The sequence below is a fragment of the Epinephelus fuscoguttatus genome, linkage group LG9, assembly GCF_011397635.1.
Source record: "Epinephelus fuscoguttatus linkage group LG9, E.fuscoguttatus.final_Chr_v1".
Taxonomy (NCBI): Eukaryota; Metazoa; Chordata; class Actinopteri; order Perciformes; family Serranidae; genus Epinephelus; species Epinephelus fuscoguttatus.
In genome coordinates, this window is record NC_064760.1 from 23887741 (window position 1) to 23915085 (window position 27345).

At 42.6% G+C, this 27345-nt stretch overlaps 5 protein-coding genes across 5 annotated transcripts; all 5 read right to left on the reverse strand.

The window, feature by feature from the left end:
* Positions 1–2294: 2294 nt before the first annotated feature.
* On the reverse strand, positions 2295–4798 carry LOC125895030 (protocadherin beta-15-like). Its single transcript, XM_049586800.1, is given in 2 exon segments — positions 2295–2830; positions 2833–4798. Coding segments are annotated over 2 exon segments (2406 nt in total). The 5' UTR covers positions 4703–4798.
* A 1603-nt stretch (positions 4799–6401) lies between these two features.
* LOC125895031 (protocadherin beta-15-like) lies at positions 6402–8980 on the reverse strand. Its single transcript, XM_049586802.1, has one exon. The coding sequence runs from the start codon at positions 8832–8834 to the stop codon at positions 6402–6404; it is 2433 nt and encodes an 810-aa protein (XP_049442759.1). The 5' UTR covers positions 8835–8980.
* Positions 8981–11339: 2359 nt separating this feature from the next.
* On the reverse strand, positions 11340–13874 carry LOC125895032 (protocadherin gamma-A11-like). Its single transcript, XM_049586803.1, is given in 2 exon segments — positions 11340–11907; positions 11909–13874. Coding segments are annotated over 2 exon segments (2397 nt in total). The 5' UTR covers positions 13738–13874.
* Positions 13875–17349: 3475 nt separating this feature from the next.
* On the reverse strand, positions 17350–19224 carry LOC125895033 (protocadherin gamma-A4-like). The gene has a single exon (XM_049586804.1). The coding sequence runs from the start codon at positions 19222–19224 to the stop codon at positions 17350–17352; it is 1875 nt and encodes a 624-aa protein (XP_049442761.1).
* Positions 19225–19293: 69 nt separating this feature from the next.
* LOC125895034 (protocadherin beta-15-like) lies at positions 19294–27345 on the reverse strand. Its single transcript, XM_049586805.1, has 3 exons — positions 24972–27345; positions 20837–20964; positions 19294–19425 (listed from the first exon to the last, which is right to left on the reverse strand). The coding sequence occupies exons 1-3, from the start codon at positions 27226–27228 to the stop codon at positions 19294–19296; spliced, it is 2517 nt and encodes an 838-aa protein (XP_049442762.1). The 5' UTR covers positions 27229–27345.

Genomic DNA, 27345 nt, shown 5'->3' on the forward strand with positions numbered 1-27345 from the left:
TCAGGCAGACTGGCTTTGTAAACGGCCTGGTCAAACACTGGGGCGTTATCATTAGCATCCAGCACAATGACGTGTATATTACAGTTGATCTCTGAGGAGCCACCATCAAAGCAATCATTAGCAAAATTTAATCTGTTCTTTTCACGGTCTAGCTCTGTCTAACACCAGCTCGACGTTCAACCGTCACTGTCATCTCTGACAGACAAAACAAAATGTTCATTATTTTGTAAACTGTACTGTTTTACTGTATTTTGTCCGATGTCAGCGTCGTGTGCTTCGTTGAGACGATATCGAGCTCCTTTGTCGGCCGATTCCCTTATTTCAAGTTTAATTGTATCCTTTGGAAAAACTGGTGAATTGTCGTTTACATCCTGGATGAGCAGTGAAATACGGTGAGCTCAACTCAGACTAATTCAATTTAAGCATACGCGAAACCTTCTCCACACAGCTCTCTGTCGATCCTTTCCCTGATGACCAAATTTCCCGTTTTGAGATCAATATCGCAGTAGTGCTGATAGCTTTCCTCGGTGTCAATACGGGCTTTACGAGTGGACAATTTACTTCAGCCGAGGTCCTTTTCCAATAACAACAGATCCGTCTCATCTCCTGAACAGAATAGCTCAGGTCTCCATTGCGATGTGGACGACGGCAGCAAAGACGCAGAAAAAACTCAGCAACGATTTCCCTTTTTGGTCCATTGCGTCTCCCGAAAGAAGACACAGACACGCAAATTCCCCTTGTTAGTGATAAAACTGAAATGTAATGGTAAAACTGACGAACACCGCTCCCACAACAATGGCAGCCCCTGTTGTAATGCTTGAATTACTCCTTTTGCAGTGGGTGGAGAAATTAAACACCTCATATCTGTAGGCGGGTAGCGACGCCGTGAGCCTATTTGGAATATTACATTAACAACTGCAAGCCCAGCATAATTTGCCACAGTTGCTGCCATGATCAACACTGCAATACCATGCTCAATGTGAAGACACAAAGTCAAAGTATTAAACTAGGATGTTTTAAATTTGGTGCCACAGGTGCATTGAGAGAAAACACCATTCAGCACCATGGACAGCTCAGGAAAGGCGAGGAGTAGATCTATTGCTTTCTCTCCTTTAACCTTTCTCTTCTACACAAATAGGACTGATCACTGAGCATAAACATAATTTTGGTATGTCGTTTAATGTGATGGGAGGTATTACTGAATTTATAAAAGGAACATGGCAAAACATTTTTGAATTCAAAACATCACGAGGCCGGCAAAATACTCGGATCATATTTTCACATTTACTCAATATAGAAGGCAGTCTTTTTATTTCTCTGTGCACCTTTCGGCCATTAACAACAAATACATTCAACTATGAAATAAGGTAGGCGTGTGTGGTACGTTAGCAATGTCTGAAGACCAATCAACACGATTAATAAGATTTCTATTTACCAGGGGGAAAAATCCATCAATTAAGATTATCGAAAAGGTGATCAAAGGTGACCATATCACGTTAGAAAAGTTGCTTGAAATGTTGAAAAGAAATGTCACTTGTGTACAAATGATTGTTTGGCTTATGTTTCTGAAACGCACTACACATATAAAATGACAAAATCAAACTCTGATTGCTGCAACTGTAAACTTTGATAGCATTAAAGGAATTAATATAACGGTATGTCCAACAGCAAGTGATGAACGTAATGGAAAGATTGCCGTCATGGATATACAATAAACATGGATCACTTTATATGCAGGTGAAAAGGACGCCAGTCGTCATGGTAAAACCCAGGCTGAATTTGGTGAAAAAACAAAGTGGTTTTAGATATCTGGGTTGCATGTAACCGCTGTTTAAACATGATTAAAACGACTATATATCAGTGTGGAGAAAGTCCTAATTAGAATTTGAAATTTACTCATAATAAGCAAAAACGAGAATGGAAAGATGGAGAAGCAGATATTAACATAATGCCTATTGGGTGGTAACCGATTTCAAAAGCATACAATCCAGAGAGTGGGAAAATTGTAATAAAATCAGAATCAGTCATGGACAAAAAGTGCCACAGCCAAGCATATCTGAAATCAGGCGGACTGTGTTACTGAGGAAACTTATAAAAGGAAACAAAATAGCTGCTTGGCGGTCATCCTATTCACGTCTTAAATATCTTTAAGTCTATGCCAAAACACAAACTGCACACAAAACACATATGACTGCTCGTGGATCAAATGACCCAGTGCCTACTGAAATATTTAAATAAAAGGCTTCCCTAAGTGCATGGCGGCACAATTTAAAGGTCGAAATCAAGGTGAAATGTTAGATACAAATATGTATGGTGCCTACCTCAGGAGAGCCATCAAAGGCATTAGCAAAGTCTGATGGACTTTTCCTCAGAGTCTGGTCAGCAGGCAGTGTGTTGTCATTGTAAGATGACACGAACTTAAAGTCACTGGTTCTTGAACCTGTTGTCAGGTAGGTGTCATAATTGTAAGTGCTGCGTAAAGTTCCCGTGCCGTCAACATCTGCGTAATTAGGAGGGAGATAAGCGCTGGGGATGGCAACTGCTCCATCAAACAACAGTCTGGGCTTTCTCCTGCGACAAAACCTCACACCCAGGATGATGATGATGAAGGTCAGGAAAAACGTCGACACAGACACCAGCGCGATGATCAGATAAGACGTCAGTTTGGAATTCTTCTCATCATAAGAAATGTCCTTCAGTTCTGGCACCTCAGCCAAGTTATCAGAAATCAGTAAATACATGGAACAGGTGGCAGACAGAGAGGGCTGTCCGTTATCTTTCACTGACACAATCAGGTTCTGTTTCATGCTGTCAGACTCGGAAATGTCCGCTGTGTCCTGATCTCTCCGCTGTGGACACCAATAGTGAAAAGGCCCGGATCAGTGGATTTCACTATATCATAGGACAGCCAGGCGTTCTGTCCGGAGTCCGCGTCCACCGCGATCACTTTGGACACCAGAGAGCCTCCGTGTGCAGCTTTGGGGACCAGCTCGGTCATGAAGGAGTTGCCCTCCGGACCGGGGTACAGTATCTGAGGAGAGTTGTCATTCACATCCGATATGAACACACTGACGGTCACGTTGCTGCTCAGCGGAGGAGAACCATTGTCTCTGCCCATCACGTGGACTTTAAAACTCCTCAACTGTTCATAATCAAACGACCTCACAGCGTGGATCACCCCCGTGTCTCCGTTAACAGACACATAGGAGGACACCGGGGCACCGTTCACCTCACCGGGTAACAGAGAATAAATCACTGTACCGTTTTGTCTCCAGTCGGGGTCTCGAGCACTAACGGAACATAAAGTGGAGCCAGGTTTGTTATTTTCACTCACATATGCGCTGTACGACTGTTCCTCAAACACAGGTGGGTTGTCGTTGATGTCTGCTACAGATAACTCAACACTTTTAGACGAGGACAGAGGTGGAGAGCCCTCGTCACTGGCAGTGATTGTAATGTTGTAATCAGACACTACTTCACGGTCCAGTTGTCCTGTGGTCACCAGAGAATAATAGTTTTTAATAGAAGGAACCAACTTAAAAGGGGCGTTTTGCTGAATGGAGCAGCGGACCTGTCCGTTGGTCTCAGAGTCTCTATCCTGCACGTTAATGATGCCCACCTCTGTACCAGGTGACACATTCTCAGGTACGGGATTAGCCAGTGATTTCATATATATAACGGGGGCGTTGTCGTTAACATCAGTGATTTCAATCATCACTTTGGAATCTGATGAAAGTCCATAACCATCTTTAGCCTCGATGCGCATTTCATATTTAGAGTTACTCTCGAAATCAAGTGGTCCTATGACTCTTATCTCTCCAGTTTTACTGTTCAGTGAGAAAACCTTTTTAGCCCTTTCTGAGATGCGGCTAAACTCATATGTCACCTCCCCATTGACTCCCTGGTCTGCATCAGAAGCACTTACAGTGATAACTACAGTATCGAGGGCAGAGTTTTCAGGTAGACTGGCTTTGTAAACGGCTTGGTCAAACACTGGGGCGTTATCATTAGCATCCAGCACAGTCACGTGTATATTAGCAGTTCCTGATCTCTGTGGATTGCCACCGTCAACAGCAATCATTACAAAATTTAAATCGTGTTCTTTTTCACGGTCTAGCTCTTTGTCTAACACCAGCTCGACGTTCTTAGACCCGTCACTGTCATCTCTGACAGACAAAACAAAATGTTCATTATTTTGTAAACTGTACTGTTTTACTGTATTTTGTCCGATGTCAGCGTCGTGTGCTTCACTGAGACGATATCGAGCTCCTTTGTCGGCCGATTCGCTTATTTCCAATTTAACTGTATCCTTCGGGAAAACGGGTGAATTGTCGTTTACATCCTGGATGAGCAGTGAAATACGGTGCAGCTCCAAAGGGCCCTCCAGGACTAATTCGAATTTAAGCAAACATGAAACCTTCTCCCCACACAGCTCCTCTCTGTCGATCCTTTCCCTGATGACCAAATTTCCCGTTTTGAGATCAATATCGCAGTAGTGCTGATAGCTTTCCTCGGTGTCAATACGGGCTTTACGAGTGGACAATTTCCCCACTTCCAGCCCGAGGTCCTTTGCAATATTTCCAACAATGGATCCGGGTCTCATCTCCTCCGCAACAGAATAGCTGAGGTCTGCAGTGGCGATGTGGACGACGGCAGCAAAGACGCAGAGAAAACTCAGCAACGATTTCCCTTTTTGGTCCATTGCGTCTCCCGAAAGAAGACACAGACACGCAAATTCCCCTTGTTTGTCATAAAACTGAAACGTACGGGTAAAAATGAGGTCCACCGCGTCTGCAACAATGGCAGCTCCTGTTTTAATGCTTGACTTATTCCTTTTGCAGTGGGTGGAGAAATGAACCTCCCCATATCTGCAGGTGAGGAGCGACGCCGTGAGTCTATTTGGAATATTACAAATCAACAACAACAAGCCCAGCATAAGTTGCCACAGTTGCTACCATGATAAACACTACAACGTTACATTTCACTCGTAAGACACAAATTAAAAGTATTATACTGGAGTGTTTTCAGGTTGGTGTAATAGGCGCATACAGAGAAAACCAACACCATTCAGCACCACGGAGAGCTCATGCACGGGGAGGAGTAGATGCAGTGCTTTCTGACATTTTAGATTTCTGTTCCTAAAGTATAAATAACACGGACTGATCACTTAACAAAAAATATAACCTTGAGCTTTCGTGTTAAGTGATAGGCTGTATTTTAACATTTACAAACTGAACGTGGCCAACCATGTTTTAGACATAAACATCGCAAGGCCCACAAAATATCAATCAATCAATCAATTTTATTTATAAAGCCCAATATCACAAATCACAATTTGCCTCACAGGGCTTTACAGCATACGACATACTTGTGTCTTTTTTCACATTTACTAAATCTTGATAGAAACGAAGTATTTTATATTCTATTTACATTATTCGGAGGTTAACAACAAATATGCAACTATGAAATTCGACAGGCAGTTGTGGTACTGAAGCAATGTCTGAGGACCAGTCAATACGCGTAGTAACCTTGACATTTACACACACACAAAAAAACTTTGTCTTTCCATCAGTTAGGATGATCTAAATCGTTATCAAAGCCGACAGTCAATGTCACATTTTCAACAGTCGCTTTAAATGTAATAACATCTGTCACTTGAGCACAAATGCTTGTTCAGCTTGTTTGTATATATAAAATGACAAAATCAAACTTCAATTGCTGCAACTTTAAACTTAAAGTAGATGACAAGAATGAATTAGGGCACGTCCAAAAGCAAGTGGTAAACCCAATAGAAAGATTGCGGCCATAGATATGAAGTAAACATGGATTTGTTTATACCCAGGTGAAGAAAACGTTGGGCGCCATGATGAATACTGGGCTGAATTAACTTGGAAAACATGAGATATAGATTTTGATATCGAGATTAGATGTAAAGGCCGTTAAAACACCATCTGAAAGTCCATCAGTGTGGAGTAGGTCCCGATCACACACTGAAATGCAATCATTTATATGTCTAAAAAAAACTTTAACCGTGACACAGAGGCGACTTTTCGACTACAAAGTATTGAAATCCTGCCTACCGAGCAGTTACCTTGATTTCAAAAACATGCGATTTAGAGATTGTTAGGAATTTGTATAAAATCAGAATCAGCCGTGGACTAGAAGTGTCAAAGCCATGTATAATTGAAATTAGGCCAACTATATTGTTGAATAAATCTATAAAGGGAAACAAAATAGTTATCGACCATCCTACTCTTGTCATAAATATAGGTCTGAACCAAAAAACAGCATTCAAGAGCCATATGACTGCAAGTGGATTAAATGATCCAATGCCCACTTAAGTATTTAAACGTAAGGCAACTTAAAGTCATGGCGACAAAATCGAAAGATCACATCAACATTTAATGTTTGATACAGATACGTATGGGGCCTACCTCTAGACACTCATCTGGCGTACCAAACGCTTCAGCAAAGTCCGATGGACTTTTCCTCAGAGTCTGGTCAGCAGGCAGTGTGTTGTCACTGTAAGATGACACGAACTTAAAGTCACTGGTTCTTGAACCTGTTGTCAGGTAGGCGTCATAATTGTAAGTGCTGCGTAAAGTTCCTGTGCCGTCAACATCTGCGTAATTAGGAGGGAGATAAGCGCTGGGGATGGCAACTGCTCCATCAAACAACAGTCTGGGCTTTCTCCTGCGACAAAACCTCACACCCAGGATGATGATGATGAAGGTCAGGAAAAACGTCGACACAGACACCAGCGCGATGATCAGATAAGACGTCAGTTTGGAATTCTTCTCATCATAAGAAATGTCCTTCAGTTCTGGCACCTCAGCCAAGTTATCAGAAATCAGTAAATACATGGAACAGGTGGCAGACAGAGAGGGCTGTCCGTTATCTTTCACTGACACAATCAGGTTCTGTTTCATGCTGTCAGACTCGGAAATGTCCCGCTGTGTCCTGATCTCTCCGCTGTGGACACCAATAGTGAAAAGCCCCGGATCAGTGGATTTCACTATATCATAAGACAGCCAGGCGTTCTGTCCGGAGTCCGCGTCCACCGCGATCACTTTGGACACCAGAGAGCCTCCGTGTGCAGCTTTGGGGACCAGCTCGGTCATGAAGGAGTTGCCCTCCGGACCGGGGTACAGTATCTGAGGAGAGTTGTCATTCACATCCGATATGAACACACTGACGGTCACGTTGCTGCTCAGCGGAGGAGAACCGTTGTCTCTGCCCATCACGTGGACTTTAAAACTCCTCAACTGTTCATAATCAAACGACCTCACAGCGTGGATCACCCCCGTGTCTCCGTTAACAGACACATAGGACGACACCGGGGCACCGTTCACCTCACCGGGTAACAGAGAATAAATCACTGTACCGTTTTGTCTCCAGTCGGGGTCTCGAGCACTAACGGAACATAAAGTGGAGCCAGGTTTGTTATTTTCACTCACATATGCGCTGTACGACTGTTCCTCAAACACAGGTGGGTTGTCGTTGATGTCTGCTACAGATAACTCAACACTTTTAGACGAGGACAGAGGTGGAGAGCCCTCGTCACTGGCAGTGATTGTAATGTTGTAATCAGACACTACTTCACGGTCCAGTTGTCCTGTGGTCACCAGAGAATAATAGTTTTTAATAGAAGGAACCAACTTAAAAGGGGCGTTTTGCTGAATGGAGCAGCGGACCTGTCTGTTATTCTCAGAGTCTCTATCCTGCACGTTAATGATGCCCACCTCTGTACCAGGTGACACATTCTCAGGTATGGGATTATTAAGAGATTTTAAGTTTATTTCAGGTGGATTGTCATTAACATCAGATATTTCAATAATTACTTTGGAATCTGAGGTTAGACCATATCCATCTTTGGCGTCTACGCGCATTTCATATCTTGACTCTTTCTCGAAATCCAAAGGCCCTATTACTTTAATTTCACCTGTGTTGTGATTTAAGGAAAATGCTCTTCTACCTGTTTCTGAAATACGACTTAATTCATAAGTCACCTCGCCATTTAGACCTTCATCTGCATCATTTGCAGCCACTGTAACCACTACAGTATCCAGAGGAGAGTTTTCGGGCAGACTGGCTTTATAAACGGCCTGGCTGAACACTGGGGCGTTATCATTAGCATCCAGGACAGTCACGTGTACAGTTGCAGTGCCAGTTCTTTGAGGAGTGCCTCCATCTAGTGCAGTGAGCAATAATCTCAATTCCTGCTGTTCCTCGCGATCTAAATCCTTATTCAACACCAGCTCTGCATATTTACCTCCATCTGATTTTGACTGAATTTTCAACACTAAATAACTGTTCGCCTGTAAAGCATAGCTCTGAACAGCGTTTTGCCCGATATCCATGTCGTGTGCCTCCAAGACACGAAAGCGAGATCCTTTCACAGCCAATTCACTGATTTCTAACTTGATTTCATCTTTAGTGAAAACAGGCGGATTATCATTGATATCTTGTATCTGTAGTGAAACACGGTGCAACTCCAGTGGTGCCTCTAAGATTAACTCAAATTTAAGGATACAAGATGCCTTTTCGCCGCAGAGTGCCTCTCTGTCGATTCTTTCAGCTACAATAAGATCTCCAGTGTTCAGGTTCATGTCACAGTACCGTTCGCGATTCCTCTCGCTGTCAATGCGGGCCTTTCGGGCAGATAATTTCCCTACGTTCAGCCCGAGCTCCTTTGCCATATTTCCAATGACAGATCCGGGTTTCATTTCCTCGGGAATAGAAAAGCTCACGTCTCCGTTACCGATGTGAAGCAGCTGAAGAAAAAAGGCCAAGCTGTAGAGAAGGGCAGCCGCTGAATATCCATTGTGTGCCATCCTCAGATGGGAATGGAAAATAGCTCAAAGCGTTGAATTCTTTTTTAATCCACGTTATTCCTTCGCAGTCCAGTACAGCATTAACCATCAGCTGAATTCCCGAACAGTGTATCTGAGGCGAACTGCTGACCAAAGCACATCCAAGGATACAGTTTGACAAGGAGAAGATCAACGATAGACACACAAAGCAAGATCAAGGGGTGGAGGCGTGCTTCCTCTGCTGGTGAACAGCGACACTCGGAGTTCAATTTCATCTCTGCAGATGAAAGAATAACACTAAATGCTGACACTATAACTGTTTTCTTGTCCGTTTCATCAGATTTCTGCATCAATCCATGCGCAAAAGAACAAGAATCATTATTTAGGATATCAAATACCTCTTTGAAAGTTAAACTACGGACACTAAACATATTTTCCACATGTAACAAAGAATTAGCTGCCTACTTGCAAATCAAACTATTCTAGGCTGTCCCAAACATTTTGTGTCTGCCTACTACAGAAGAAAAAACATGTTGCTCCAACCCAGTAAGAATTTATAGTGGAGGATACCACTGAGAAAGTAAATGCAAAAAGGCACTGGGGAAATGAGCAGAGGCAGCTATCTTAGAGTGGAGTAAGAAGTTTATAAGGATAACGTTGTACACTGGGGGTTTAAATAAAAAAAAGGTATGTATGTTATACAAAGCCAATATTATGACATGCCAGGCATTAAAAGCCTTAGACAGTATAAATATTTACCAGAGACCTACAATGGGAAAAAAAAGTGTGCTGTTAGAATATATTTTGTAAATTTTAGTCAGCTATCATTCCCACAAAAGCGAATTTCCACAACTGTGTACACACAACATAGGAAGGAAATAAATAATCTGTTATTCGTATTAAGAATTAATTCCCTAATAAGAAAGTGTTATTGCATTACATGGCAATGCATTAAATCAGTATTGAAAGCACTATAGCCCTCCATGTAAGAGCCTCATGTGAGATATATCCAGGGAAAGGGCTTGATTACACTGAGAGGGAGGGAGGAGGTCTTTATGACCCACAGAGTCTTTAAGGTTCTACTCTGTTGAGGAATTCAAAGGGTGGGGATCACTGAATCCTGCATAAACATGGAACAGATCTTATAACGTATCAGTGTGGGTTATCAGCCAGTGGGAGGTGTAAGCAGTATCTTCTCCCCTGAGGAACATTGTGAAAAACACAGGATTGTAAATCAGTTGGGTTTTTTGTATATATGCCGGCTGGCTTGCTCATCAGCTATGTAAACTGGTGGATTCAGTGTCTCTTTACTCATGTATGGTTTATGCTCCGGTGTTAATTTAATTTTGTAAAAGTTTCCTTTGTACACAGCAATACATGTGTCTCATCCATTTGCTGGGAACACAATTCCACTGACTTATGTACTAACCTCCCCTTTACATCTACATTTTGATTAATCAGTATGTATTTAGAATCAAGTGGTCCTCTCCTTTTTCTGGGTAAGTTCAGGTTGACAATGACTGTCAAAAACAGGATTATCATGTGTGCACAACAGGTGTCCATTTGAATGAAACAAGCACAACAGCTATCCAAGGCCAACTCACATGTGTCTATAGTTGAGACCATGGCTCTTTGTCAGTACAATACAGAAACATTTATATGCTTGTGGTAGTGCTTATAGCCAAAAATGCTGAGACACATCTATGAATCAGCACTGTCATTATGACATCAATTTTTTGTGCTTGCCTTAACAGAAACAATGAAATCTGGACTAAATGGCTTGGTAGTAGACAATACTGAACTCAACAACAACATTTGCAAGACTATACTGCAAATTCCTCATTTATTGCAAAGCTAACACTTCATGATGTTACTCTGAGCAAACTGAAGGATGAATATATAAAGTCTGGGTTGTTAAACAACAGCAGCAAGGTCAAAGTAATGGTTAATCAACCTAAATGAAAATAATGTTGACAGTAAGAGTGTTTTATTTTACAGACAGTATTCTCTGATCTACCAAGAAAAATCACAAGAAACATCCTAGCCACCATCTTATATTTCCTATGTATGTATGTGTTGTTTTTGTTGTCTTTGTTGTTAAACCGTATTTTCTAGACTACAATACGAAGATGAACATTTATGCTTTTGTTATGACATAGTGATGATATACACTAAAGGCATAAGGATAGTGATATCATCACAGCACTAGGTTGAAATACTGACCGAACACCTTCACAATGAACACAGTTTAGTTCCTATCATAATTGTCCCCAGGTAACATGCTGCAGAGTGATTGAAAAGAATATTCAACCATTAATTAATTTTGGGGAGGGTATCTAAAACAGATCAGATAACTGCTACATAACAGATCACAGAGGCTTTTACTTTAATCCCCAAAAATTAAGATCTATTTTAGCCAGGAGAAATTCCCAAGATCCATAAACACTGGCAACGATGTGATTGTGATGGAAAACACTGTCAAACAAGACAATGAAAAAAAATCAATTAAAATGAATTTTCACTAAATTAAAGTATTCCTACCTCTGGAGATCCATCTGACTCCCCAAATACATCAGCAAAGTCTGATGGACTTTTCCTCAGAGTCTGGTCAGCAGGCAGTGTGTTGTCATTGTAAGATGACACGAACTTAAAGTCACTGGTTCTTGAACCTGTTGTCAGGTAGGCGTCATAATTGTAAGTGCTGCGTAAAGTTCCTGTGCCGTCAACATCTGCGTAATTAGGAGGGAGATAAGCGCTGGGGATGGCAACTGCTCCATCAAACAACAGTCTGGGCTTTCTCCTGCGACAAAACCTCACACCCAGGATGATGATGATGAAGGTCAGGAAAAACGTCGACACAGACACCAGCGCGATGATCAGATAAGACGTCAGTTTGGAATTCTTCTCATCATAAGAAATGTCCTTCAGTTCTGGCACCTCAGCCAAGTTATCAGAAATCAGTAAATACATGGAACAGGTGGCAGACAGAGAGGGCTGTCCGTTATCTTTCACTGACACAATCAGGTTCTGTTTCATGCTGTCAGACTCGGAAATGTCCCGCTGTGTCCTGATCTCTCCGCTGTGGACACCAAGTGAAAAGGCCAGGATCAGTGGATTTCACTATATCATACGACAGCCAGGCGTTCTGTCCGGAGTCCGCGTCCACCGCGATCACTTTGGACACCAGAGAGCCTCCGTGTGCAGCTTTGGGGACCAGCTCGGTCATGAAGGAGTTGCCCTCCGGACCGGGGTACAGTATCTGAGGAGAGTTGTCATTCACATCAGATATGAACACACTGACGGTCACGTTGCTGCTCAGCGGAGGAGAACCGTTGTCTCTGCCCATCACGTGGACTTTGAAACTTCTGAATTGTTCATAATCAAACGACCTCACAGCGTGGATCACCCCCGTGTCTCCGTTAACAGACACATAGGAGGACACCGGGGCACCGTTCACCTCACCGGGTAACAGAGAATAAATCACTGTACCGTTTTGTCTCCAGTCGGGGTCTCGAGCACTAACGGAACATAAAGTGGAGCCAGGTTTGTTATTTTCACTCACATATGCGCTGTACGACTGTTCCTCAAACACAGGTGGGTTGTCGTTGATGTCTGCTACAGATAACTCAACACTTTTAGACGAGGACAGAGGTGGAGAGCCCTCGTCACTGGCAGTGATTGTAATGTTGTAATCAGACACTACTTCACGGTCCAGTTGTCCTGTGGTCACCAGAGAATAATAGTTTTTGATAGAAGGAACCAACTTAAAGGGAGCGCTTTGTTGAATGGAGCAGCGGACTTGTCCATTACTTTCAGAGTCTCTATCCTGCACGTTAATGATGCCCACCTCTGTACCAGGTGATACATTCTCTGGTATGGGGTTAGTCAGTGATTTCAGATTAATCACTGGAGCATTATCATTCATATCAGTAACATCTATTACCACTTTGGCGTAAGAGGTTAGCCCCAACCCATCTTTGGCCTTTACTCTCATTTCAAAAGAACTACTTCCCTCAAAGTCAATCATACCTGTCACTCTGATCTCTCCAGTTTTAGGATCAATAGAAAATGCATTTATATCATCGTCAGACACATGGCTTAAGTCATATGTCACATCTCCATTCACTCCTTCATCTGCATCAGTAGCACTAACAGTAATCACTATAGTATCTACAGGAGAGTTTTCAGGCAGACTGGCTTTATAAACGGCCTGGCTGAACACTGGGGCGTTATCATTAGCATCCAGCACAGTGACGTGTATCACTACAGTACCTGATCTCTGAGGAGAGCCTCCATCTAAAGCTGTCAGAAGCAAATTAATCTCTTTCTGTTTCTCTCGATCAAGTGTATTCTCCACTACGAGTTCAACCTTGTTGCTATCAACAACGAGAATAAAGTTCTCGTTCTTTTGTAGGCTGTATCTTTGAACAGCATTTTGACCTATATCTGCGTCATGGGCCTCCTCGATAGAGAAGCGGTTACCCTTGACTGCTAACTCGCTTATTTCTATTTCAATCAATTGGTTCTTGAATTTCGGTGAGTTGTCGTTCACATCTTGAATATGAAGACTCAGTCGATGAAGCTGCAGAGGATTTTCCAACACCAGATCAACCTTCACAACACACGACGGTTTCTTGCCACAAAGGCTTTCTCTGTCAATTCTCTCCGATGTGATCAAATCTCCAGTACTCAGATTAATATCACAGTACCGTTTACGAGTCCCCTCAAAATCCACACGGGCCTTTCGGGAAGATAATGTCCTCAGATCAAGACCGAGATCTTTGGCTATATTTCCAATAACAGACTCGCGTTTCATCTCCTCTGGAATAGAATAACTCAGGTCTCCATTAACGAGGTGCAGCGTTACAATAAAGGAAGCAAAGAAGAAGATCGGACGAAGCGGTGGAAATCCTTTGTCTCCCATCCTGACACAAAAAGACGTCCTCAGCTTGTACAATTTATATATCCTACTGCGAAATAATAAAAACTGACAAAAAAAAACACCAAACGATCCAACACATCAGAGCAATGTCCACAATACAGTTTGTTCGGATATGTAACCGTTTGTCTGGAAAATCTGCAGCTGATGTCCATATAGTAGTGGGTGGAGTGGTGAGAGCCTGTTATCCGTCAGCCAACAGCGACACCATGAGACACTTTCATCTTCACACCAGGACAATGCAATAAAATATTCTCCACAATGTCTCACATAACATCAAGATATTATATCTTCTCGTGGTCAAATGTACTCTGCATGTGAGGTAAATCTTTCAACTTATTTAAACATACACGCAGTCTATTCATTGGCTCAGCCGTGGAGATGTAGGTGTTACTGACCCCAGTGCAGTTTAGCTTCGTGAGATATGGCATGGAATGCATTATGTTTGCTTTAAATCTCTAAAAGTTTCTAGACTCAGGCTGCGGATGAATAGGACTTTATGCTTAAGAACGTTCCTAAAGGAGTGCAATGAACAGGGAGTATCTAAGAGTCTGCCATGATAAGAGCTGTTCGAATGAATTTAATATTAAGGAAAAGTACTTCAGTGCTTCTTGTGTGATCTCCTTGAGCATATAGTACACTTCACCATACTTTACGAAAGGAAATGAGATAATGCCGTCCCACAATTCTGTGCGGCAGCAACATTTAAAGCAGCGCGCCAGATCGGCCGTTCTTTGGACAGTCAACTATTTTGTGACATTACACATCCACAGCCTGTATGAGCCGTAACAACTTCAAGGCACAAACACGTCAACATGACAGGTGTTTACTGAGTTGTATAGGGGTTTCCTAAGATAATCTATGTATAGGCTAAAACATTAGATATTTTCCTTGTAGGTATATATTCTCAATCTGTTATTACATTTAATTATGTTTTGTATGTATTTAATACTTACGATGGACTGTTTTCTTTCAAGGAGCCTCTCAGCGAAAAAAGCTTATTTCATATGATTGTACCTGTGTAACCGACATAAGGATAAACATCTCTACAAAATCATAATCAGCATACTAACCATAACACGAAGAGGGGACGTTTCATGACAGGTGATATTGTTAGTTCAACATGTTTGAAAGATAAGAATGATGACATGTACGCTTACCATGTTATACCGTCCATGCATGCAAATGTAACAATAATTTAATTCAGTCAAACAAAGTGTGATTTATGTCGATACATTTTAGTGGATAGGAGGGCTGAGCGTGAGCAATCATTTTCAGTGTGAAACAACAGTTCGTTTCACTCCTGTGACTGGTAGTGTTTATTGCTTTTTCATTTTATTTCTAAAATTGCTGATGAAGGCATATTTTTCACCGGGTTGTCCTCCTTTTATATAACGAACACGAAACAACCGAGTAACACACGGGACGAAGTAATGAAGGTAATAATCATAGCAAAAATAACAATTGTAATTATCGTTATTTCTAGAGCGCTTTTTTGAAGATCCACGTTACAAAGTGCTTCTAGATAGCAGCAAAATAAAACAGACACGTCATAAAATCACCAGGTTATTAGGAGAAAACAGGGAAATAAATATCAATGTAAAAACGATTTGTTGTATAAAAACAATACAATGAGGATGCACTTCTAGTCGTCGATCTTCTGAACATTGTAATTTCACCACAATAGACCCTCCTCAATAAAATCCGCCTTAGCAAAATTACGGAGCCAGTCGGATTGTCTTAACATTGTGGCTGGCTTTTCCTAAGTCCTCGTGAATTCTCCTTCACATATTTCCTTGACTTCATAACGTTTTTCATCGAGGTCAAAGAAAAGTGGTCAGGAGAGGAGAGTGTTTTTAGGACTGTTCGGCCGCAGCCACAGAAAGTAGGCAATAGATGAAAGAATCCTTCTGTTTGAGCCTCCGAAAGAAAAGACCACCTAAACTTTGAGTACAATACTGCACTGTCAAATATTGTAGTAACAGAAAAAGACTAAGCGCCACTATTGGAGCTTATACCCCTGCTTCAATATTGAGACAATGGACGGAGGCAAGGACAAATTACAACAATCCTATGTTTCCCCTGCAATTAAATCACATTTCGATCATCATGAGCATTATTATTAGCAGCAGAAACCATGAAGAAAGAAAAAAAGACATCTCCGGCTACGGGTATGCGTGAGCACAAGAGGAGTGTTTCAGCACCATGGACAGGTACCTTTAAATTTGACAGGGCTGACGGCACTAACACACTGAAAGCTATTCTGGTCTCCTGGCCACCGCTCTTAGGCTGGTCTAATATGAGTTTATGACAATTTCACAAACGTAAACACCGACTAAGACTTAGACCTAAACCATCACCCACCCAACCATCGGCTGACTCAGAAACAGGAGCTTTCTTTCCATCATGCCAATAACTGAATACCACTGACGCAAACTAAACACACGTTTAACAGCAAAAAAAAATATCAAAGCAAAGACCCATGACAGCCTGCGTTAAATGCTTGACTTGAAATATTTCTGCAATAGTTTCACTCATGATGACACTTTGCTGGTAAAAATGGTCTTTTAACCATCAACTTTTCCTCGAGGCCCAGACTTTTTTGCTTGCAAAGATCAGGTTGAGGTCACTCTCTGGTCGCGAATGATTGTGTTATTCTACAAAGCGAAATACTCAAAATTAACATTATCTACAAACAGCATCACTATAAAATCACCCAGCTGAAACACATGATAAAATTAACCATTCCGTTAGGTTTATGTTTCTGACAGACAACCTGAAATGGATTGACAATTGTTTAGACATGAACGAAAAACGGAAAAAGAAAAATCACGTTGCACGAATACAAACCAAGTGCGGAGTTCCATTGTTTTGAAGAACAAAAGGTAAACATGTGTGATAATTTTCTTGTGTTATTAACAACGGTAAAACCGACCCAAAAAAAAGTTTCCCTACATGATGCAAAATGTTTGCATCGGGGACTGCTATTCACTGTCAGACACACAAGCACATGTAGCAGTGACACAGACATTTTAAGGAGTCAATGAGAAGTCAAACATGTACTGATGCCAGTGAGGTAAACGGTTCCTACCTCTGCAGACGGCTCCAAGTCTTCAAAGGCATCAGCAAAGTCTGATGGACTTTTCCTCAGAGTCTGGTCAGCAGGCAGTGTGTTGTCATTGTAAGATGACACGAACTTGAAGTCACTGGTTCTTGAACCTGTTGTCAGGTAGGCGTCATAATTGTAAGTGCTGCGTAAAGTTCCCGTGCCGTCAACATCTGCGTAATTAGGAGGGAGATAAGCGCTGGGGATGGCAACTGCTCCATCAAACAACAGTCTGGGCTTTCTCCTGCGACAAAACCTCACACCCAGGATGATGATGATGATGAAGGTCAGGAAAAACGTCGACACAGACACCAGCGCGATGATCAGATAAGACGTCAGTTTGGAATTCTTCTCATCATAAGAAATGTCCTTCAGTTCTGGCACCTCAGCCAAGTTATCAGAAATCAGTAAATACATGAAACAGGTGGCAGACAGAGAGCTGTCCGTTATCTTTCACTGACACAATCAGGTTCTGTTTCATGCTGTCAGACTCAAATGTCCGCTGTGTCCTGATCTCCGCTGTGGACACCAATAGTGAAAAGCCCCGGATCAGTGGATTTCACTATATCATAAGACAGCCAGGCGTTCTGTCCGGAATCCGCGTCCACCGCGATCACTTTGGACACCAGAGAGCCTCCGTGTGCAGCTTTGGGGACCAGCTCGGTCATGAAGGAGTTGCCCTCCGGCCCGGGATACAGTATCTGAGGAGAGTTGTCATTCACATCCGATATGAACACACTGACGGTCACGTTGCTGCTCAGCGGAGGAGAACCGTTGTCTCTGCCCATCACGTGGACTTTAAAACTCCTCAACTGTTCATAATCAAACGACCTCACAGCGTGGATCACCCCCGTGTCTCCGTTAACAGACACATACGAGGACACCGGGGCACCGTTCACATCACCAGGTAACAGAGAATAAATCACTGTACCGTTTTGTCTCCAGTCGGGGTCTCGAGCACTAACGGAACATAAAGTGGAGCCAGGTTTGTTATTTTCACTCACATATGCGCTGTACGACTGTTCCTCAAACACAGGCGGGTTGTCGTTGATGTCTGCTACAGATAACTCAACAGTTTTAGACGAGGACAGAGGTGGAGAGCCCTCGTCAGTGGCAGTGATTGTAATGTTGTAATCAGACACTACTTCACGGTCCAGTTGTCCTGTGGTCACCAGAGAATAATAGTTTTTAATAGAAGGAATCAACTTAAAAGGGGCGTTTTGTTGAATCGAGCAGCGAACCAGTCCGTTATTCTCAGAGTCTCTATCCTGCACGTTAATGATGCCCACCTCTGTACCAGGTGACACATTCTCAGGTATGGGGTTAGAAAGTGATTTCAGATTTATCACTGGAGCATTATCATTCACATCAGTAACATCTATTATAACCTTAGCGTAAGAGGTTAAACCTAAACCATCTTTAGCTTTTACTCTCATTTCAAAAGAACTGCTTTCCTCAAAGTCAATCAAACCAGTTACTCGGATTTCTCCACTTTTAGGATCAATAGAAAACACATTTACATTATCATCAGAAACATGACCAAAGTGATAAGTGATATCTCCATTCACTCCTTCATCTGCGTCAGTAGCACTAACAGTAATCACTATAGTATCTGGAGGAGAGTTTTCAGGCAGACTGGCTTTATAAACGGCCTGGCTGAACACTGGGGCGTTATCATTAGCATCCAGCACAGTGACGTGTATGACTACAGTACCTGATCTCTGAGGAGAGCCACCATCTAAAGCTGTCAGAAGCAAATTAATCTCTCTCTGTTTCTCTCGATCAAGTGTATTCTCCAGTACCAGTTCAACCTTGTTGCTGTCAACAGCGAGAATAAAGTTGTCGTTCTTTTGTAGGCTGTATCTTTGAACAGCATTTTGACCTATATCTGCGTCATGGGCCTCCTCGATAGAGAAGCGGTTACCCTTGTCTGCTGACTCGCGTATTTCCATTTCAATCAAATTGTCGTTAAACTGCGGCGTGTTGTCGTTCACATCTTGAATATGAAGACTTAGTCGATGAAGCTCCAGAGGATTTTCTAACACCAGATCAACCGCAACAACACACGACGGTTTCTTGCCACAAAGGCTTTCTCTGTCAATTCTCTCCGATGTGATCAAATCTCCAGTACTCAGATTAATATCACAGTACCGCTTACGAGTCCCCGTAAAATCAACACGGGCCTTTCGGGAAGATAATGTCCTCAGATCAAGACCGAGATCTTTGGCGATATTTCCAATAACAGACTCGCGTTTCATCTCCTCTGGAATAGAATAACTCAGGTCTCCATTAACGAGGTGCAGCGTTACAATAAAGGAAGCAAAGCAGAAAATGGGGCCCAGCGCTGGAAATCCTTTGTCTCGCATCCTGACACAAAAAGACGTCCTCAGCTTGTACAATTTATAACTCCCACTGCGAAACAATGAAAAATCGTCTCAATACACAAAATAACCCAACACCTCACAGCAATGTACGAAAGACACTTTCTTCGGAATTGTAACCGTTTGTCTGGAAAATCTGCAGCTGATGTCCATGTAGTAGTGGGTGGAGTAGTAGGGGCCGATTTTCTGTCAGTCAACAGCGACACCACGAGTCACTTATAATCTTCACACTACTATGCAAGAAATATTCTCTACAAAGTCTCACACTACATTAATATTACATTCACTTAGGTTCGTTTTGTGCATGTGCGGGAAATCTTTCATTTTCTCAAAACAGACACATTGGCTCAGCTTTGGAGATGTAGATGTTACTGACCCCAGTACAGCTTGTCTTCATGAGATATGATATAGAATGTACTCTCTTTGCTTTAGATTTCTTAATGTATTTGTACATAGATGAATGCTACTGTTTAAGCCTCGGACAGAGAAGACCAGCTAAATATGAGTACAATACTACCGCTGTAAAATACTGCAGTGATAGAAAACTGTAGAGCGCTCTACTTTAAGACAATGAGCTGATGCAATAGCATTAATCAGTCCCCAATGCATTTAAATCACATTCCGATAACAATCAGCATTATTATTCAGAACCCAGCCCGGTCTCATTTTGAAGTCCATCAAGAACCAGATGTTGCAAATGCAAAACCATGAAGGAGGAGTAAAATACACCTCCGGTTGCGAGTGTGCTTGAGCGCCTGAGGAGCGTTTCAGCACCATGGACGGATACCTTTACATTTGACAGGGCTGACTGCATTTTGTTTTGCTCTCCTGGTGACTGTTCCTAGACTGTGTTGTTCTGAGTTTACGACAATTTCACAAAAGTAAACACCGACGAAAACTTAGACCTAACCGTTGGCCACCCACCCTCGGCTGACTCAGACACGGAAGCTCTGGTTGCATCATGCCAATAAGTAACAACCACTGACACAAACCGAAAAGATGTTTAAGGGCAAAAAAATGTAAAAGCAAAGCCCCAAAACAGCCTGCGTTGAATGCTCGCTTTAAAATAAATAGTTCTGCGACAGCTCCACTCAAAGCTACACCTTGCTGGTAAAAATTGTTCTTTAAACTATTAATGTTTCCATGAGGCCCAGGTTGTCTGCTTGCAAAGATCAGGTTGAAGTCACTTCTTGGTCGCGAATGATTATGTTATTCTACGTATAGCGAATTACTCACAATTAACATTGTCTACAAACATCAACAATTCACAACTGTTTAGTCGTGCAATGTTTCTTAAGGAGGTCTTTAGATGAAATTATAAAGTTTTTAACAAGAACGAAATATAAAGTCATTAAAAACACGTCTTACAAATACACACCAAGTGGGGAGATTCACTGTTTTGAAGAAAAAAAGGCAAAAATATATAATAATAACCTGGCGAAATGTACAAGGTAATCACCGACCAACTGAACTTTCCCTACATTATGCAAAATGTTTGCTTCGGTGACACAAACTCGTCCTGCAGCGACACAGACATTAAAGGACTCAATAAAAAAGTCAAACATGCACTGTTGCCAGTGAAGTAAACGGTTCCTACCTCTGCAGACGGCTCCAAGTCCTCGAACGCATCAGCAAAGTCTGATGGACTTTTCCTCAGAGTCTGGTCAGCAGGCAGTGTGTTGTCATTGTAAGATGACACGAACTTAAAGTCACTGGTTCTTGAACCTGTTGTCAGGTAGGCGTCATAATTGTAAGTGCTGCGTAAAGTTCCTGTGCCGTCAACATCCGCGTAATTAGGAGGAAGATAAGCGCTGGGGATGGCAACTGCTCCATCAAACAACAGTCTGGGCTTTCTCCTGCGACAAAACCTCACACCCAGGATGATGATGATGAAGGTCAGGAAAAACGTCGACACAGACACCAGCGCGATGATCAGATAAGACGTCAGTTTGGAATTCTTCTCATCATAAGAAATGTCCTTCAGTTCTGGCACCTCAGCCAAGTTATCAGAAATCAGTAAATACATGGAACAGGTGGCAGACAGAGAGGGCTGTCCGTTATCTTTCACTGACACAATCAGGTTCTGTTTCATGCTGTCAGACTCGGAAATGTCCCGCTGTGTCCTGATCTCTCCGCTGTGGACACCAATAGTGAAAAGGCCCGGATCAGTGGATTTCACTATATCATAGGACAGCCATGCGTTCTGTCCGGAGTCCGCGTCCACCGCGATCACTTTGGACACCAGAGAGCCTCCGTGTGCAGCTTTGGGGACCAGCTCGGTCATGAAGGAGTTGCCCTCCGGACCGGGGTACAGTATCTGAGGAGAGTTGTCATTCACATCCGATATGAACACACTGACGGTCACGTTGCTGCTCCGGAGGAGAAACCGTTGTCTCTGCCCATCACGTGGACTTTGCTCCTCAACTGTTCATAATCAAACGACCTCACAGCGTGGATCACCCCCGTGTCTCCGTTAACAGACACATAGGACGACACCGGGGCACCGTTCACCTCACCAGGTAACAGAGAATAAATCACTGTACCGTTTTGTCTCCAGTCGGGGTCTCGAGCACTAACGGAACATAAAGTGGAGCCAGGTTTGTTATTTTCACTCACATATGCGCTGTACGACTGTTCCTCAAACACAGGTGGGTTGTCGTTGATGTCTGCTACAGATAACTCAACAGTTTTAGACGAGGACAGAGGTGGAGAGCCCTCGTCACTGGCAGTGATTGTAATGTTGTAATCAGACACTACTTCACGGTCCAGTTGTCCTGTGGTCACCAGAGAATAATAGTTTTTAATAGAAGGAACCAACTTAAAAGGGGCGCTTTGCTGAATGGAGCAGCGGACTTGTCCGTTATTCTCAGAGTCGCTATCCTGCACGTTAATGATGCCCACCTCTGTGCCAGGTGACACATCCTCAGGTACGGCGTTAGAAAGTGATTTCAGATATATCACTGGAGCATTATCATTTACATCACTAACATCTATTAAAACTTTAGCATAAGAAGTTAAACCTAAACCATCTTTAGCTTCCACTCTCATCTCAAAAGAACTGCTTTCTTCGAAGTCAATCACTCCAGTTACTCTGATCTCTCCGGTTTTAGGATCAATAGAAAATGCATTCACATCATCGTCAGACACATGGCTTAAGTCATATGTCACATCTCCATTCACTCCTTCATCTGCATCAGTAGCACTAACAGTAATCACTATAGTATCTACAGGAGAGTTTTCAGGCAGACTGGCTTTATAAACGGCCTGGCTGAACACTGGGGCGTTATCATTAGCATCCAGCACAGTGACGTGTATGACTACAGTACCTGATCTCTGAGGAGAGCCACCATCTAAAGCTGTCAGAAGCAAATTAATTTCGTTTCGCTTTTCTCGATCAAGTTTATTTTCTAGTACGAGCTCAACCTTGTTGCTGTCAACAGCGAGAATAAAGTTGTCGTTCTTTTGTAGGCTGTATCTTTGAACAGCATTTTGACCTATATCTGCGTCATGGGCCTCTTCGATAGAGAAGCGGTTACCCTTTTCCGCAGACTCCCATACTTCCATTTCAATCAGTTGTTTTTTGAATTTTGGCGAGTTGTCGTTCACATCTTGAATATGAAGACTTAGTCGATGAAGCTCCAGAGGATTTTCTAACACCAGATCAACCTTCACAACACACGACGGTTTCTTGCCACAAAGGCTTTCTCTGTCAATTCTCTCCGATGTGATCAAATCTCCAGTACTCAGATTAATATCACAGTACCGTTTACGAGTTCCTTCAACATCCACACGGGCCTTTCGGGAAGATAATGTCCTCAGATCAAGACCGAGATCTTTGGCTATATTTCCAATAACAGACTCGCGTTTCATCTCCTCTGGAATAGAATAACTCAGGTCTCCATTAACGAGGTGCAGCGTTACAATAAAGGAAGCAAAGCAGAGGATCGGGCGAAGCGGTGGAAATCCTTTGTCTCCCATCCTGACACAAAAAGGCTTCCTCAGCTTGTCCAATTTATAACTCCCACTGCGAAACAATAAAAACCGTCTAAAAACACAAAATAATCCAACACCTCAGAGCAATGTACGCAATACAGCTTCTTCGGAAATATAACCATTTATCTGGAAAATCTGCAGCTGATATCCATATAGCAGTGGGTGGAGTAGTGACAGCGTTGCTTTCCGTCAGTAAACAGCGACACCACGTGTCACTTGTAATCTTCACACTACTATGCAAGAAATATTCGCCACAAAGTCTCATATGACATTAATATTATATTCACTTACTTTCAAATATAGCTACTGTGCATGTGCGACAAATCATGAAATATGGTGTGGAATGTATTATCTTTGCTTTAGATTCCAAAATGTGTCTGTACATATAAGTAGGCAATACATTAATTAATGCTACTGTTTGAGCATGTGAAAGAAAATACCAGCCAAATTTGAGTACAATACTACCACTGTAAAGTCTGAAGTACTATAAAACGGTTGAGCACTCGATATAAAGACAATGAGCTGAGGCAATAGCATAAATTACAAGAACCCAAACTTCTCATTGCAAGTAAATCACATTCAGATAATCATCAGCATTATTATTATTAAGAAACCAGCCCGGTCTCATTTCGAGGCACATCAAGAACCAGATGTCGCAACTGCAACACCAACACATCTACAGTTGGGGGTGTGCGTGAGCACTTGAGTGTTTCAGTACCATGGACAGATACCTTTAGATTTGACAGAGCTGATGGCACTAACATACTGAACTTTGTTTTGGTGTCCTGGCCACAGTTCTTAGACTGTGCTATTCTGAGTTTAGACAATTTCACAAAAGTAAACAGCGACTTAAACTTAGACCTTAGCCATTAGACACCCACCCTCGGCTGAGTCAGACAAGGAAGCTCTGTTTCGATCATCCCAATAAGCGACAACCACTGAAACAATAAGAAAACATGTTAAGAAGCAAATAATGTAAAAGCAAGGTTCCACGACAGCCTGCGTTAAATGCTTGATCAAAGAAATTGTTCTGTGACAGGTCCACGTATAACTAAACTTAGCCTGTAAAAAATGTTCTTTTAACTATCAAGGTTTTCCTTTGGGCCCAGATTGTCTGCTTGCAAATGATCAGGTTGAAGTCACTCCTTGGTCGCGAATGATTGTGTTATTCTACATCGCGAATTACTCACGATTAACATCATCTACAAACAGCAGCAGTATAAAATCAACAACTGACTCACATGATAGAAATAAAAATCCCGTCATGTAATCACATTCAACGTTCATCTTTCTGACGGAGAACCTGAGATGAAATGACAAACGTTTAAACAATAACGAAAAATGAAAAATAAAAAACACGTCTTACAAACAGACAATTGAGGAGTACCACTGTTGAAGCACAAAAGACAAAAATATGTAATACATTTCTGGTGTTATTTACGACGTTAACATCGACCAATAAATGTTTCCCTACATGATACAAAATGTTTGCTTCAGCGGCTGCATATTCACTGTCAGAGACACAAACTCATGCTGCAGCGACACAGACATTAAAAGGGCTCAATCAAAAGTCAAACATGCACTGTTGTCAGTGAAGTACACGGTTCCTACCTCTGCAGATGGCGCTAAGTCCTCGAACGCATCAGCAAAGTCTGATGGACTTTTCCTCAGAGTCTGGTCAGCAGGCAGTGTGTTGTCATTGTAAGATGACACGAACTTGAAGTCACTGGTTCTTGAACCTGTTGTCAGGTAGGCGTCATAATTGTAAGTGCTGCGTAAAGTTCCTGTGCCGTCAACATCGGCGTAATTAGGAGGGAGATAAGCGCTGGGGATGGCAACTGCTCCATCAAACAACAGTCTGGGCTTTCTCCTGCGACAAAACCTCACACCCAGGATGATGATGATGAAGGTCAGGAAAAACGTCGACACAGACACCAGCGCGATGATCAGATAAGACGTCAGTTTGGAATTCTTCTCATCATAAGAAATATCCTTCAGTTCTGGCACCTCAGCCAAGTTATCAGAAATCAGTAAATACATGGAACAGGTGGCAGACAGAGAGGGCTGTCCGTTATCTTTCACTGACACAATCAGGTTCTGTTTCATGCTGTCAGACTCGGAAATGTCCCGCTGTGTCCTGATCTCTCCGCTGTGGACACCAATAGTGAAAAGGCCCGGATCAGTGGATTTCACTATATCATAGGACAGCCAGGCATTCTGTCCGGAGTCCGCGTCCACCGCGATCACTTTGGACACCAGAGAGCCTCCGTGTGCAGCTTTGGGGACCAGCTCGGTCATGAAGGAGTTGCCCTCCGGACCGGGGTACAGTATCTGAGGAGAGTTGTCATTCACATCCGATATGAAAACACTGACGGTCACGTTGCTGCTCAGCGGAGGAGAACCGTTGTCTCTGCCCATCACGTGGACTTTAAAGCTCCTCAACTGTTCATAATCAAACGACCTCACAGCGTGGATCACCCCCGTGTCTCCGTTAACAGACACATAGGACGACACCGGGGCACCGTTCACCTCACCAGGTAACAGAGAATAAATCACTGTACCGTTTTGTCTCCAGTCGGGGTCTCGAGCACTAACGGAACATAAAGTGGAGCCAGGTTTGTTATTTTCACTCACATATGCGCTGTACGACTGTTCCTCAAACACAGGTGGGTTGTCGTTGATGTCTGCTACAGATAACTCAACAGTTTTAGACGAGGACAGAGGTGGAGAGCCCTCGTCAGTGGCAGTGATTGTAATGTTGTAATCAGACACTACTTCACGGTCCAGTTGTCCTGTGGTCACCAGAGAATAATAGTTTTTAATAGAAGGAACCAACTTAAAAGGGGCGTTTTGCTGAATGGAGCAGCGGACCTGTCTGTTATTCTCAGAGTCTCTATCCTGCACGTTAATGATGCCCACCTCTGAACCAGGTGACACATCCTCAGGTATGGGATTAGTCAGTGATTTCAGGTATATGACTGGAGCATTATCATTTACATCAGTAACATCTATTATAACTTTAGCGTAAGAGGTCAGTCCTAAACCATCTTTGGATTCCACTCTCATTTCAAAAGAACTGCTTTCTTCAAAGTCAATCAAACCAGTTACTTTAATTTCTCCAGTTTTAGAATCAATAGAAAACACATTTACATCGTCGTCAGAAACATGGCTTAAGTCATATGTCACATCTCCATTCACTCCTTCATCTGCGTCAGTAGCACTAACAGTAATCACTATAGTATCTACAGGAGAGTTTTCAGGCAGACTGGCTTTATAAACGGCCTGGCTGAACACTGGGGCGTTATCATTAGCATCCAGCACAGTGACGTGTATCACTACAGTACCTGATCTCTGAGGAGAGCCACCATCTAAAGCTGTCAGAAGCAAATTAATCTCTTCTTGCTTTTCTCGATCAAGTGTATTCTCCAGTACCAGTTCAACTTTGCTGCTGTCAACAGCGAGAATAAAGTTGTCGTTCTTTTGTAGGCTGTATCTTTGAACAGCATTTTGACCTATATCTGTGTCATGGGCCCCTTCGATAGAGAAGCGGTTACCCTTGTCGGCTGATTCTCTTATTTCAATTTCAATCAATTGTTTTTTGAATTTTGGCGAGTTGTCGTTCACATCTTGAATATGAAGACTTAGTCGATGAAGCTCCAGAGGATTTTCCAACACCAGATCAACCGCAACAACACACGACGGTTTCTTGCCACAAAGGCTTTCTCTGTCAATTCTCTCCGATGTGATCAAATCTCCAGTACTCAGATTAATATCACAGTACCGTTTACGAGCACCCTCAAAGTCAACACGGGCCTTTCGGGAAGATAATGTCCTCAGATCAAGACCGAGATCTTTGGCTATATTTCCAATAACAGACTCGCGTTTCATCTCCTCTGGAATAGAATAACTCAGGTCTCCATTAACGAGGTGCAGCGTTACAATAAAGGAAGCAAAGCAGAAGATCGGACCAAGCGCTGAAAATCCTTTGTCTCCCATCGTCGGAAAAAATAGGAGCTCACAGCTTGTGCAAATTACTGTATGCCTGCGCAACAAAAAGTCAAATTCCAAAATAGGTCAATATTCCAACATGCCACAACATCGAACGCCATGAAA